The 15063-nt window shown below is 40.6% G+C and overlaps 1 protein-coding gene across 5 annotated transcripts in view; it reads left to right on the top strand.

The window, feature by feature from the left end:
- The window catches only part of LOC125015884 (F-actin-uncapping protein LRRC16A-like), a 66161-nt gene extending 51098 nt beyond the window's left edge, over window positions 1–15063 (top strand). For 2 of the 5 annotated variants that reach the window (XM_047597922.1, XM_047597924.1), the window contains 17 exons: window positions 442–535; window positions 636–734; window positions 2539–2667; window positions 2892–3023; window positions 4112–4287; window positions 4400–4487; window positions 4583–4723; window positions 5288–5305; window positions 6932–6998; window positions 7171–7397; window positions 7481–7590; window positions 7724–7978; window positions 8088–8298; window positions 9405–9441; window positions 9608–9874; window positions 10041–10157; window positions 11266–15063. In XM_047597922.1, coding sequence (XP_047453878.1) covers window positions 442–535; window positions 636–734; window positions 2539–2667; window positions 2892–3023; window positions 4112–4287; window positions 4400–4487; window positions 4583–4723; window positions 5288–5305; window positions 6932–6998; window positions 7171–7397; window positions 7481–7590; window positions 7724–7978; window positions 8088–8298; window positions 9405–9441; window positions 9608–9874; window positions 10041–10157; window positions 11266–11438 — 2341 coding nt within the window. In that variant the 3' untranslated portion in view covers window positions 11439–15063. The remainder of the gene's footprint in view (window positions 1–441; window positions 536–635; window positions 735–2538; window positions 2668–2891; window positions 3024–4111; window positions 4288–4399; window positions 4488–4582; window positions 4724–5287; window positions 5306–6931; window positions 6999–7170; window positions 7398–7480; window positions 7591–7723; window positions 7979–8087; window positions 8299–9404; window positions 9442–9607; window positions 9875–10040; window positions 10158–11265) is intronic. The other 3 variants (XM_047597926.1, XM_047597925.1, XM_047597923.1) reach the window with 2 other exon arrangements.

Here is a 15063-nt window from a genome sequence, read left to right as displayed (position 1 = left end):
TTTGTTTCACAACTGAATGTACAATTGAACCTTTTCTGTTGAGACTTGAGGCAGGAGCGCAGAGACTGTCAGGGCGTCATCGGAGAAAGGAGCTCATTTTTCCTGCCTTGCTGCCTCTCTGTGTGCGTGGAGCTGGCTGTGTCTGAATAACCATGAATCATTTTGTCTTTGAGGTTGAAAACTGTGGATGTGTGACTGCCTCTCATGTCAGATGTGTATATCTCTGTGCTCCTGCTTTCTGCTCTACTACATACAGAATAGTTTCTGCCTGTTTTCTCTGCCTTTTCCTTCACCTCTGACATCATGAAGTGAACATAAATACTTTTTGTGGACGCTGTATTTATTGCATTATACTCTTATTTGTGTGTCTTCGAATGGTTTCACTTCCTTTATAAAGTGAACTAACTGTGGAATAATGTCCTCTGGCCGTGTGTCCATAAGGAACTTCACCATGCGTTTCATGCCCATCCCCATCATCGATGCCTCCCAGGCTTTGAAGGCAAGCCCAGAGAAAACAGAGGATGCCTTGCTAAAGGTAGATCAAGTACTCCTGTTGGTGCTAAAAAATGTATGAAATTTCTTAAATTACTTTTTGCTTGTTATTGTGACATGAGCTTTGTGTTTTCTCCCTTCAGATTGAGAATTATTTGTACAGAAACCACGAAACTCGGAAATATTTACAGGAACAGGCTTATCGGCTCCAGCAGGGCATCGTGACCACAACCACACAGCAGGTTTGTACACAAATGTAGACAAACACGCACTTTACAGGTGCTGGCCAGTAAATTAGAATATCATCAAAAAGTTGAATTATTTCAGTAATTCCATTCAAAAGGTGAAACTTGTATACTGTATACTTTCCTTCCACACATAGTGATATATTTCAAGTGTTTATTCATTTTCATTTTTATTATTACAACTGACAGCTAATGAAAACACCAAATTCAGTATCTCAGAAAATTAGAATATTCTGAAAAGGCCAATGAAAAAAATGTTTTTTTTAGAAATGTTGGCCAACTGAAAAGAATGAACATGAAAAGCATGCGCATGTATAGCACTCAATACTTAGTCGGGGCTCCTTTTGCCTCAATCACTGCATTAATGCGGCGTGGCATGGACTCGATCAGTCTGTGGCACTGCTCAGGTGTTATGAGAGCCCAGGTTGCTCTGATAGTCGTCTTCAGCTCCTCTGCATTGTTGGGTCTAGCGCATTGCATCTTCCGCTTCACAATAAGGTCAGGCGAGTTTGCTGGCCAATCAAGGACAGGGATACCATGGTCCTTGAACCAGGTACTGGTGGTTTTGGCACTGTGTGCAGGTGCCAAGTCCTGTTGAAAAGTGAAATCTGCATCTCCATAAAGTTGGTCAGCAGCAGGAAGCATGAAGTGCTCTAAAACTTCCTGGTAGACAGCTGCATTGACCTTGGACCTCAGGAAACAGAGTGGGCCAACACCGGCAGATGACATGGCACCCCACACCATCACTGACGGTGGAAACTTTACACTGGACCTCATGCAACGTGGATTCTGTGCTTCTCCGCTCTTCCTCCAGACTCTGGGTCCTTGATTTCCAAAGGAAATGCAAAATTTGCTTTCATCAGAAAACATAACTTTGGACCACTCAGCAGCAGTCCAGTCCTTTTTATCCTTGGCCCAGGCGAGACGCTTCTTACGCTGTTTCTTGTTCAAGAGTGGCTTGACACACGGAATGCGACAGCTGAATCCCATGTCTTTCATGCGTCTCTTCGTGGTGGTTCTTGAAGCGCTGACTCCAGCTGCAGTCCACTCTTTGTGGATCTCCCCCACATTTTTGAATGGGTTTGTCGTCACAATTCTCTGCAGGGTGCGGTTATCCCTAGAGCTTGTACACTTTTTTCTACCACATTTTTTCCGTCCCTTCGCCTGTCTGTTAATGTGCTTGGACACAGAGCTCTGCGAACAGCCAGCTTCTTTAGCAATCAACTTTTGTGTCTTGCCCTCCTTGTACAAGGTGTCAATGGTCGTCTTTTGGACAACTGTTAAGTCAGAAGTCTTCCCCATGATTGTGGAGCCTTCAGAACAAGACTGAGGAACCTTTTAAAGGCCTTTGCAGGCGTTTTGAGTTAATCAGCTGATTAGTGTGGCACCAGGTGTCTTCTATATTGAGCCTTTTCAGAATATTCTAATTTTCTGAGATACTGAATTTGGTGTTTTCATTAGCTGTCAGTTGTAATAATAAAAATGAAAATGAATAAACACTTGAAATATATCACTATGTGTGGAAGGAAAGTATACAGTATACAAGTTTCACCTTTTGAATGGAATTACTGAAATAATTCAACTTTTTGATGATATTCTAATTTACTGGCCAGCACCTGTATATGCTTCACAATCTTTTGTATTGTAGGCCAGTTGTTGTTAAATGTTACATTTACGTTGACTCTGAATGATTTTAACCTCAAATATTCTAGTAATTACTGAGGCTAAATTGAGTCTGGAGACCCAACATGTCACATGACTCATTCAGATTTTCGTGACTTGTGGGTTTTTTTCTTTCCAGATGATCGACAGGATTTGTGTGAAGGTGCAGGACCACCTGAACTCTCTGAGGAATTCGGAGACGGACGTTGTCTTGGAGGATGTCAGGTCGGCAGAGAACCTCATCAAAGACGCCAGGAACTCTAAAACGGTAAAGACGCACACATCATACATGGGTTGAGTGAAATCACATTTATAAATGTGTTTTAGCTTAATATCATTAATTTAGTGATGTGGCATTTAGTATCTTTAAACAGTTTTACTACTAAAGACATATAGTTTATTTAGTTGAAGTCAGCTGAAGAAGTATGATTAGATGTGTGTATATGTTGTTGTTTGTGTGTAATTGTTTCCTTATTCTCTGCATGCTCCCAGCTGCTCCCCAACCTCTACCACCTTGGATCAGCATCCAGGGAGGAGGTGAACAGTTCATCAGTGGGTCCAATCCAGGAGAAACTGGAGTCCATGGCCGGGGAGGTGACTTCTGTCATGGACCAACAACTACAGGTACGGTTGGGACCTTTCTAGATCATTGTTAAGTGTTTACAGATTAAATTTTTGACTAGCCATGGAAAAGACATTAACCTATGTATGAAAAATATTATTATGTAACCCTGTTGACAAATACGCACCAGTTTTAACTGTGGGCCTCCGGTAATTTCTAATAATCACGGAGGTCGTCCGAGATCTTAATCCCATGCAAATCAACCATGTCCGTGATTTGTAAAGTAAAAATTACACCGTAAGTTACCTACCACAAGTCGCCTAAGAGGTCCTCTGGTAAAACTAATCCAGTGCAAATCGACATCTCTGTGATTTGGAGGTGAGTTTTTATTCTTTCTTGACTTTTGATTTGTGGCTTTTTTTCTGGCTCTTGTCAAGAATAATTAAGGCTGGGCTATAATTCAAAGTTTGGACACATGCTAGAGCGCGAAGTCGAGACTTCGCTGAACCATTCACCCGTTTAGACGGATGAAGCCATTAAATCAACCATTAAAGTGTTCATCGGCAAAGGTGGAGCTGATTTAAATACTTCCAGGTCGCTAGTAATTTCTTCCCCGGGATAAATAGTATCACAAATATATTTTTTATCATCCATTATAATTTCTCAAGTAATTAAAACTGTCTCTAATGTGCAGTGGAGCGAGTCGGAAAGTAGCAGAGCCACAACAATGGACGTAAATTTAAGTAAAACACAGAATTTTTTTACCCCGCAGGGGATAATATCAGAATCACAGGACGTCCTCAGGTAAAACTAATCCTGTGCTAATAATCTTAATCCTATATCATTTATTTATTTCCCATTTTCAACAATTAATGTGCCGTCATTGTACTGTTGTCTATTTTGGGGTAGCGCAGTTCAAATAAATCTGTCATTTACCGTTTGTAGCAAAAATAAAAATGGAAAACAGGCATCTTTCGATTACTTAGTGTTGTTTGGGGAAATTTCAAAGCAAAAACATCATAGCAGTGAGCAAAACTAAAAATATAAAATCTATATTAAGTCACCACTAATCAGTGCATGTTCATGGTTCAGATTTATCAGATCACTGTCAGCCAGCAGCATAAAAGGACACAATCACTTTTTCTTCCAGACTCTGTTGGAGTCCATGGTGAATGCAGCAGAGTTGCTTTGTCCCCATGTGATGAAGAGGAGCAATCTTCGTCCAGAGCTGATAAAGGCCAGCTCAGCCAAGATGGTCGTACCTAAAAGCTTTGTCACCAAAACCCTCCTGGAGCAGTCTGGGGTTGATATCATCAACAAGATCAGGTGTGGGGTCGTGTTTCCAAAGATACATTTATGTCTGTAGTGTTAACAATCACCCTGAACATCCTCTCTATCTCTGTATCTTTCTTTGCCCAAATCTATCTGTGCCTGTCAGCGAGGTGAAACTGAGTCTAGCGTCCTTCCTGTCTGATCGAATCGTTGATGAGATATTGGAGGCTCTTTCCACGTCACAGCTCACACTGGTAAGATCAGAGTCCACAGAGAATGAATAAGTGATGTTAAATTGACTTGTTTTAGTCACTTCAGTCAGCTCTTGACCCGTCTCTTGTCCCCTCAGGCAGATCATCTGGTACGTCGCGGTCGTCCCTTGCTACAGCATGACTCGGTGGATCTGGACGTCCCGGAGGAGAAGATTCCTAAACGTGCATCAACTGAGATACTGGAGGCTGAGAGGCTTGAGGATCTGGAAACATGCATGGTAGATATTGATGCGCAGTGTGACCTGGACTGTTTAGACTAAACAGAAAGCAGTAATGAATGTGTATTTGAAGAGACATTACAGTCATTCATAGGCTAGGCTTCTCGTTTTGTCTCTTGTGACTGGACTTAGTGTAAAATGAATTAGTTGAATTCAGACCTGTAAGTCTCCGTGAGGTTTAAATCTGTAATGATAAATTTAGCTTTATTACTTAAACATCTTCAGGTTTAATAATACTCTCTATTGGACACAATAAACGTTGACGACTGTCCAAACTAGAGGAGGATTGCTGATAGATCCGTGTAGGCATTTAGCAGTGAAGTATAAAAGCAGAATTCTCTCTTCTATGTCTTCCTCTGATCTCTCAGTAGTTCTACCCACTCTTCCCTTTTTTTATCTTCTATCCCTCCCCTCCTCCCCCTTTGTCCTCCATACTGTAGCTGCATGGCTGTCTCTTTCATTTCTTCCTTCCTGTCTCCAGTAGCCCTTACTGTGTGCTGTCTTCCTTTCTCTTCACTCGTTTCCTTTGTTCCTTCTTCTCTTTCCTACCTTTGCTCCATGGAGACTCTGTGCTGCACCAGTGTAAGTAATCCTGGACGGTCCCTCCATGTTCTCCTTTCTGTCCACTTTTCCCTTTTATGTCTCCCTTCACTCTGCTTGCCTGTTGTAAACACTCTTTTTTTCTACAATTTGCTTCCTTTGAAAAGTAGTATAGAAAATGTGCCTTATTTGGCAAACAGTACGAGTATGGTAGGACTCATAGTTATTTGACTATCCCTCCTACTACCTCGCACAATTTAATATTTTTTTACTGTAGAGATTTTTTAAGCACTGCACTGCTCCTCTTCATTAAATGCACTGTCTGTCATCACCAGAATTAATGTGGATCACTGCTACACCGTGGTTACTACTGTATCTGTCAGTATGAATACACTGAAGTATTAGAATTAGGACAGATGTTGTGGTTATGAAGGAATACACACCTGTCACTTTACAAAGAAGGAAAAGCATTTCATGGATTCACTAGGGCAGGGGTCTTCAACGTTTTTCAGGCCAAGGACCCCCAAACTCATGGAGAGATTAAGTAGGGACCTCCTACCTACTATATGTGTTCAATATTAAACTTGGCCTAGTGCTATTTATAAATATACATTATTCTTATCTTTTTGTATTCAGTATTTGGCTATCCCTTTACTAAAATATATTGGATTCATGTTAATGTGTGGTTAAAGAAATTTAAATACATACACACAAACACACACACACACACACACACACACACACACACACACACACAAAAAAAATGTCCAATCAACCAAAAGATTTTGCGGACCCCCTGTTGAAGACCCATTCACAATGGTTTAACTCTCTAAGGACTAGAAAAGCCCTTAATACTTATTGCTTTTGTTTGTTACATGAAGTTTTTGAGCGAGAATTAAATACACATTTCACTTCTTAAACACTCTATGATTATGTATCTTTGAAGAGGCACACGTATTCAAGCAGCCTAGGTTGTTGTGGAAAAGTATTCTTATTTAACCTCCTGAGACATAAGCTTTTATTTGGTATGCATTTTTACTTTCTTCAAGGTATTTGGGATTAATTGGACCCAAGACATATAAAAACTAAGCATTATCTTTGAACAGGAAGTAGTAGTTTTAATTAAGACAATGTCCTCATATGTGGGCACTGGGATTATGTCATTATTTATATTATACAGAAGTCACCAATTTGTGACAAAATATAAAACTGTTCATTTTAATGCCTGAATATGGCTGAGTAAAGACTGAACTGCAAGTCCCAAAGTCCCAACATCATCAAATGTGTAGTTGCTAAATTGTTAAATTTGCGCGTCATATCAAACTAGAAACGTTAATAAGAATAAATAAATAAGTTTTAACCTTTGCTACCACTAGATGGCAGACTAAATCGTCCACTAATGAGGACAATGGGTTTAAATGCAGCAGAATAAGCTGCAATAAAACCTAAAACTTAACTTGAGGACACATGAGGATGCAGGGTCTCAGGAGGTTAGTGATTGATTGCTTTTTCATAAATACTGACTGTTCTTTTGTTCTGTGAAATATTATTTATTTTGATTTTGATTATGCTCACACAGGTGGCTTATCACAACTTCAGCCTACTCTGACAAAAAAATATATCAAGTTTTTGTTCAGTTTCCTCACAATTATTGTCTCTTCCCTTCAGATGACTCCTAAATCCAAAAGGAAAAGCATTCATAGCAGAATGCTGCGGCCGGTGTCTCGTGCCTTTGGTGGGTGGTTCATTATAATTTTAATTGACATAGAGCTTTATTAAAATAAGATGGCAATTTATCTCTTTGCTCTTCACACTATGCCTTGTTGACGACCATTCTGCATTTCACATAAGTTCTCAGTTTTGCTGTGAGACGCTGCTTACCATCTTGTGTGATGACAAACTTACAGAGATGGAGTTTGACCTAGACAAGGCCCTGGAGGACGTCCCTATCCACATTGAGGACACTTCAGCCTCGTCTCAGACTCCATCCACTCCGTCTTTGGTCCCGCTCAAACTGGACCGATGTCCTCCAGGAGTGATGGTAGAGCTGCCGTCTGAGGAAGAAAAAAAGCTGCAGCACTTCACCAAACTACGACCCCGGAGGAACAAGAAAAAAAATTCCAGCAAAGTACCTGTGAGTAAAACTCAGCACTGGGATTTTTAAAAGTTAATTTCAAGACTCATCGATGTGTAACTTTTTTTTTTTTTCCTTTTCAGCAAATCAGCAGCACGTCATCTCAAGACGGGGAACAGAACGGCCTCATGGGAAGGGTGGACGAGGGTGTAGATGAGTTCTTCTCGAAAAAAGTCACCAAGATGGAGTCCAAGTAAGACTTATGCTTCTCAAAAAATGCCTGTCTCACAGTTTTATTATTACTGTTCCTGTTGTTATTGTACTGTTTTTATAAATATTAATCTCCTAATATCTTTCTTTCTGTCTCTTGTCTTGTCTCCTCTTAGACGTTCTCTGAAAAGTTCAGAATCCCAGGATGGAGAGAAAAAGAAGAGCAAAGGAGGATTTCTAAACCTCATTAAACGATCCTCCAAATCTGATAAGTCAGACAAATCGGACAAGTCAGAGAAGAACCAGGCAGCTCCGACGCCCCCTGTTTCATCCTCAGCCTCCGCAGCCGCCGCACCAGCATCCACCATCCCAGAGGAGCCCTCCTCTCCGAAGGTGGCAGTTAGGAGCCCAGCACCTGAGCCGAAGTCAAGGTAAAGATGAAACTGAAAAGTGGAGCATCATGCTTCTATTATCAAATCAGTCCATGTAAACAAAATACACATCTGTGTCCAACCCAAACATTTTCTGTCTCTCCTCCAGAGACGCCTCCAGCCGCTCACAGCCCACAGACTACAGCAGCAGCTCAGACCGCTCGGAGGAGCTGAGGACTCCAGACTCCATAGACGAACCATGGGAGGTTTCAGACGGCAGGGGAAGTCCTCAGGGAGGGAAGCGGTACCCTGGGCTGCAGATGATGGGCAGCGGCCTGCTGGCAGAGATGAAGGCCAAACAGGAAAGGAGAGCACACAAGGTAAAAGTGATGCTAAAACCAATGATGTCCTATAGCGATGCCGACTGCCCAAATTATAATTAAAAACAACAATAGCTATAGTTTTAAACCAAAATAGACACACACAATATTAGGAAGGTGGTCATAATGTTATGCCTGATCTGTGAATAACACATATATAGCATACTACGTCACTGAGCTTGGAATAAGGACACATGATCCTTTTTTGGGGACGAAACGCCGTAGGAGTCCGGCCTCCACTTGTCAAAGCTGGTTTGTTCAACACTCACAGAGTGTGGTTTCCAGCAGGGACGTCGCGTAAAATAAATACGAGGCTTCTGAAATCACAGGCACGCAAAGATGCCAAGACATTCATATCTTCAGGTCCAGTCACTGCACCTGACAACATGTTGACATCAAAGCCCTGATCGTCTACCAGCAGCCGGCGTGAGAGTAGGAGGGAGGTACAGAAGCATGAAAAGATAATGACAGTATGGAGGCAGAGAAAGAGCTGATATTCATATCCTCTGTCATGATTCACAGCAGACACAGGGTTATTTCACCTCACATTTAAACTGTCTGTTCATCTTATTATTCTCTACTTGGGCTTGTTTATTTCCTCAAAAGCATGAAAGATATAATTGATATAATAAACATCCTAATTTGATTCAAGGTTTTCTCACACACTTGTTTTTAAATGTGAGTTGGATGAATTGTAATTGATCTCTAATCAGTCGTAATACTACATACCATGGATGTTTATGCAGTAAGAGGTTTACGGTGTTTGCAGCATGAGTGTTTTCTGACCTTGTACCAGTGGCTCTAAAGTTTCACCTGTCATCTGCTTGTTCTGGCTGTCGTCCACATGTGTGTCTGAAGGTACATTGCTGAGAGCTATGAAGGAAGCAGGTGACAGACACAAAGTGGTTGAGGTGTTTATTTAGGCAGGAAGGCACCACCTTGTGTTTAAATGCTGCCTGACGGCGTGTACACATGTAGAATCACACTGAAAAACTGAAGTCTGTGGATATAATTGATTGTAGAAGTTGTCATATATATACTTTTGGATTATATAACTGATTCTTTTTTGTAATTTCTACTGTTGTTGTTCCTTATGTCTCCTCTAGTCTTCCAGCCCTGACAGACCTGACAGCAATTCAACAGGTAAGTACTTTAATATGTTGGGAAATTTAAGAGGGAACCGATTTTAAATTAAAAATGAATCAAACAGAACTACAGTGGCTCTTAGCTGTGTCTATTTCTGAAGCTGGGGTCTTGGGGGTTTTGTACAAACACGCTCCATAAAAATCACATGTCATCCTTGTGCCAGCAGCCAAGCCCCAGCACAACACTCCAGAGAGCAGGTCTCCCAGTGGCTCCATTAACAAATCAGAGCCTGCTTCTCCGGAAAAGACCTCACCGCGCGTTGAGACCAAGCCCGAACCAAACCCTCGCCTCAGAGCTACATCTTCCTCGAGTTCTCCTGGAGGCCCAGTGAGCCCCAAACCACCGGTGCCACAGGGGACAAAGCCAGCCCTGGCTGCTCGACCCACCATCCCACAAAAGCCGAGGACCACCAGTGGCAGCAGGAGCATCGGTACGTTCTGAATCCTTGTCAATATTGGTCCCTCTTTGTTTAGTTTTTCAGTTTTCTCTGTGAAATGTGAATTTTAAAAAAAGTCAAAATCATATTTAGACCTGTGCTGATGCTCTATGATATATTCGTTTTACGCTGATTTTTCTATTATTGTTTTTTCACGTAGACGAGGCCTCAGATTCCCCCAGCGGTGGCAGTGTGTCTCCTAAACTTCTCCCTCCCACACTGAAGAGGGACAAAGACAAGGAGTCGGGAGTCTCCACCAACAAAACCACTCAGGAAGGTGCGTATTTAAACCTTTTAGTAGCCTATTAATCTCATGGTCTTAATGCTAATACATTAAAGGATTTTTCCCTGCACTCAGAAGATGAAAAATAGAGTCATCCCTTTACAAACACATCAGTAACTTTCTGAATCCTGACATACTGCTTGATGTTTGGTGTCACTATCAGGATCGGAGTGTGTAGGTTTCCCCTGTGGTTTCATGTTTGTATTCATCTTGTGGAGGCTGCTGTTGTCTGACTACAGACAGGCTCAGACTGACAGATTCAGGTCACCCTCTCGCTCGCTGCCTTTCATCCGTTATGTATTATATAATAGACATTTTTTTTTAACTCATGCCTTTTCTTTGGTCTCCTATTCATTCCTCAGGATCTCTTTTAAGTTTGTCTCTCCCCGGTTGGTCGGAGAGGAGGGAAATATTCTGGACATACTACTTGTCCAAATGGTTTTCATCTTGTATTCTCCAAGTTCCTGACTGGATATTATTTAGAGTGTGACGCTCCTGGATATTTTATTAAAAAAAAGTATCAAAGCCCATTTATAATGACGTAAACCTCTGAGGCCAGTTGAGTTATTAACTGCAAATAAGGCTGATAACAAATGATGAGCCACCTGTAGCACCAGACACTAAAAAAAACACTGTGAACGTTGTGAACAACTAGAAAAACTTATCATTTGATACTTTAATTTTTCAGATTTAGGCCTCAAATGGCAGAGATCAGAGAGATCTTTGTCTTGTTCCGGGCACTTTGATATCTAGCACAACACAAAAGCACCATTCAGAGGAAATAACGTGTAAAAAAAAATAAATACTTTTAACTCTAGGAGCTGAAGTGTGTAACATGTACAACGACTTTATTCTAGAGAGATGCTGTAGAAAAAAAAGAAAAGTAGTTGGTTGAGGCAGTGGGCTAAGGTTTAAATGGGACCTTTTCCTTTCACTTATAACGTCTTAATATCACATTACACCAACAAACATAGTTACTAGTTTGTGTCCTATAGTGTTAAATTAATTAAAAAGCAACTGTGGCTGAGATATTTTCATCTCTGTGTTTTAATTTCTCATTTCTAAAAAATACTTGAGTCATCTTCTTCTCTCTTGCTTTCAGGGAGGGCATCGTCGGACTCTTCTCAACGATCCAGCCCTCTCAGCTCCAACTCTGAAGATCATGGCTCCTTAAAGACCAAGGAGAAAGGCTCAAACCCAGCCAAGGACAAGGCAACAGGCAAAAAGTCGTCAGACTCTGGGGAGGAGGCAGACAAAGACTTTATTTTAATATAAGTAAGACAAGTTTACAGCAAAGGCCTGCAGATAACCCCCTCATTTCCCTTTAGAAAAAGCACCTAATGAGGGGAAAATGTTACGACTTCATTTATAAGTTTGTACCTGTTGGTCCTGTCTGACCACAAAGTACAAGTCAGGCCTGGTTTGCAGGAATTCCTGCCATAATTTCGTTGATGGGTATTAACACGTAGGTCATTACGCCTCGTAACCAAACTGTGCTAAATCTCAGAAGAGCTTCCTTCTCACAAACAGCCTTTTCTCTAGATCTGCTATCAGCCCTGTTCTTACTCCGCTGTCAGGTAAAAATCTCATGTCTCTGTTAGAATCGACATTTGGGGGGTTGGTCGAGGACGATTAAGATTATTCACCCAATGAATGACACAGCCTCAATCTACGTTTACCACTGAAACGGAGCAGAGACACCATGAAACTGAGTGTACATCTAAAATCACCTCCTTTTACTAACAGACTAAAGTCTTTTTACTTTACGTTTGTTGCCGTAGCTTGTCTCCCAGGGACCAAACACACACTAACAATTATACCAGGATTAATGTACTGTACTTGAAGTCAAACATAGAACCAGACCAGGACCCCGTGGCATATTTTTTCTTCAATATATTTGTATAGATTTTACTATATTCTATTTTCAGTACGTTTTTCCAGGCTGCAGACCTAACCGAATCATTTATGCAATACATCGGTTTTTTTTGTTTTTTTTTTACAGGAATATACAGGTTGCAGCTGAGAATCTCAGCACAGACATGAATCTGTAATATATTGATGTAGCTTGCCAAACGCGACAGCTCTGAGTTATTCGCTGAAGAACATAAACATGTTTATGTGTTGAGAGGACTGTGGTACACATTAACTTCACGGATAATCAAATGGCTTCAGCACTGTTAACTAACACTGTTCTGTGTATTTAGACACTGTGGAAAACATTTATTTTCTGCTGTTTATGGTGAGAGTAGAGGTTATGTCATTAAAGTGCAATACAGATTGGGACTGTAAACATTTTGGGCCACATTCTGTGTTGTTTAGTTCGATCAAGTTTTAGTAATTTACTTCTCCTGAAGACAGATTTATCTTCACATCCCACCACACACTAATGTCATATATTGGCCACTTTTCCACCCCAGGAATACCCCCCAGGAACTAGGAACCTTTGGAGGTACTCCACCTCTGCCTGGCTTCCCACCTTAGAGATCAGAGTCTCAGAGTTAAGTTAGGTTAAATTAGTTTAACCTCAAAAGGTCCCCTCTCAGGGGTTAGTGCTTTTCATCATTACAGGAACTTTGATGTGTTGTGGCTTACAGCGCTGAACATTTCTCATCAGTTAAGGACATCACTTTATTAGAGACTGTAGCTGTACGGTTTGTTGTGCTTTGATACAAGAACACAGTGTTGCATAGGGAGAAGTACAATGACCCCATTTGTAAAGCAGTTAAATCACAATCAGTGCAGCTTCAGTCTCCTCCATGTTTACTATTGTTGCAGTGCTGCATGAAGGAAAATTATCTTTGTCTGGCTCTTTATACTGTACGTCACTATAGCTGTTGTATATGCATTACTGCCACCTGGTGGAGTAGTGCAGGTTAGTGTGTTATTGAGTCATGCAACCAAAAAAATTTAAAAAATGATGTCAAAGGACTAATTTCACACAGACAACGGTTGGAGGAACCTTTAAGTTCCTGGGACAGTTTTTGGTGGAAATGTGGCTACAGATTAATATTCCCCTGGTGTGCTAAATGACGGCAGTGAGCTTTGAAGGTAATAATTACAGTAGAATAAGAGATCTTTACCATTGAATTCATCAGTTATTTGTATGAAACCAGGATGCAGAGGGAACTCCAGCGTTCAAACTCTTTTGTTCACTTTCACTTCTTTCCATATGGGATACCGCATTCCTTCTATATTCTGTATATTAAAGAACAAGGCCCATTAAATGGCAACCATGTTGCCTGTAGTGAAAGTGAATTAAGGGTAGTTGTGTTTTTCTCACATGGACCTTGGGGCTACACTGTATGTAAAACCTGAATTCTTCACATCAACACACATCTCAGGCCAGTTACTCTGTTTTTTCTCTTGTAAGAGCAACAAACGCTGTTTTCATACCACGATACAGTTTGCAGCATAACTCTTGTAATTCAGTTCAAAAGTTGTCAATAATGAGATCTCGTACAGCTGTCTAAGATTTGTACCCTGAATATGTTTGCATGTATTTTTTACAAACACTGAATATTAAGTGTAGGACTCAGATTTGACCGTGATGTTATCTGAATTACTATTTTTCCAATTTGACTTGAAAACACAAACAGCAAAACAAATATCTTAAGGAAAATACCCCAAATGTATTAGATATGGTGCTCTGTTCTTAGTTCACTGTATTAAGCCTTTATACAGCCTCATCTGCAACTTTCCCAAGTTCTGCAAATCACACAATGTGAAGGAGATGCAGCATTATACTTCACTAGCAACTGTATGTGACATCAATTAATTTTCTTGTATCAACGTAAACCACTGGTTTTACTTTAAACGTGCCAAACTGTCCTTCAGCGTTGATCAAAATGTGCACTAGACGTTGGTTCTCGGTATGCGCAGTGTGAAAGGAACAAAGCCTTGTACTGTACAAGAGCCTAATTCAAGTCAGGCCCAAAGGTCTTAATGGTGCACCTTTCCTACATTACACTGTCTATTGATGTCTTTTTTGTGGGGTTACAATTAGATTTAGCTTCTTTGTCACTAATCATGAATTACAAAAAACACTTCCGCTGCTGTATATAGTTAATCCGTCGACATCATCAGCATCACTTCCCGTCTCAAACACGCGGCTACTTTGCAATAACTTCATAGCAAACGCGCGTGGCTGGTTTCCTCTGCTTTGTGAAAACCACTTTGCTGACGCAGGGAAATTATCTGGACACTCTTTTTGCTTTCTGCGTGATATTTCCAAAGCAACGGTTTGTGTTGCATTGTGTGAAACACTAATAATAACTTCTGGCTCTTTCCAGAAGGCGAGCATCCCCTTGGTTTCTGTTGGAGAAACAGGAGCACGACGAGTCTGTGTATGTGTGTGACTGCATGATGTGTGAGTTTTACTATATGTATATATGTGCTTTCATACCTGTGTAGGTGTGTATATATATGTATGTGTGGCATATGCACATGTAATATACACACGCCTATACGGAAACAGCAAATCCTATATTGTTTTGGTACTAAGTACACTACCATACTAAGGGTTTGTTTCTAACTTATTTGAAATAAAAAAAAGGCAACAGTGGCTGGTCTTGATCCCTTTGTTGGTTTTCCTCTCACGTGTATATTCTGTTCATAAATGTAGAAATTGATTTTAAATTTGTATGTATTAAGTTGTTATTATATGTAGTTGTTTTACTTTCATCATGATTTAGAAAATAAATGACAAAATTTGTGACTGAACTTGAGCTGGGGAGAGGGGAAAAATACTGCATAAATTCAAATACATCAAATAGGTTTGCTCATTTCACCAGTCTTGATACATGATTTGTCGCATTTTGTCATGGATCGGTATGTTTCACTGCTACGTCTAGTTCTTCAATGCAAATATTAACATTGATTAAAATAATTTTCCAGGCTAAAA

This window comes from Mugil cephalus, chromosome 11 (genome assembly GCF_022458985.1).
Source record: "Mugil cephalus isolate CIBA_MC_2020 chromosome 11, CIBA_Mcephalus_1.1, whole genome shotgun sequence".
Lineage (NCBI taxonomy): Eukaryota > Metazoa > Chordata > Actinopteri > Mugiliformes > Mugilidae > Mugil > Mugil cephalus.
This window is presented reverse-complemented; position numbering and strand designations above follow the sequence as displayed.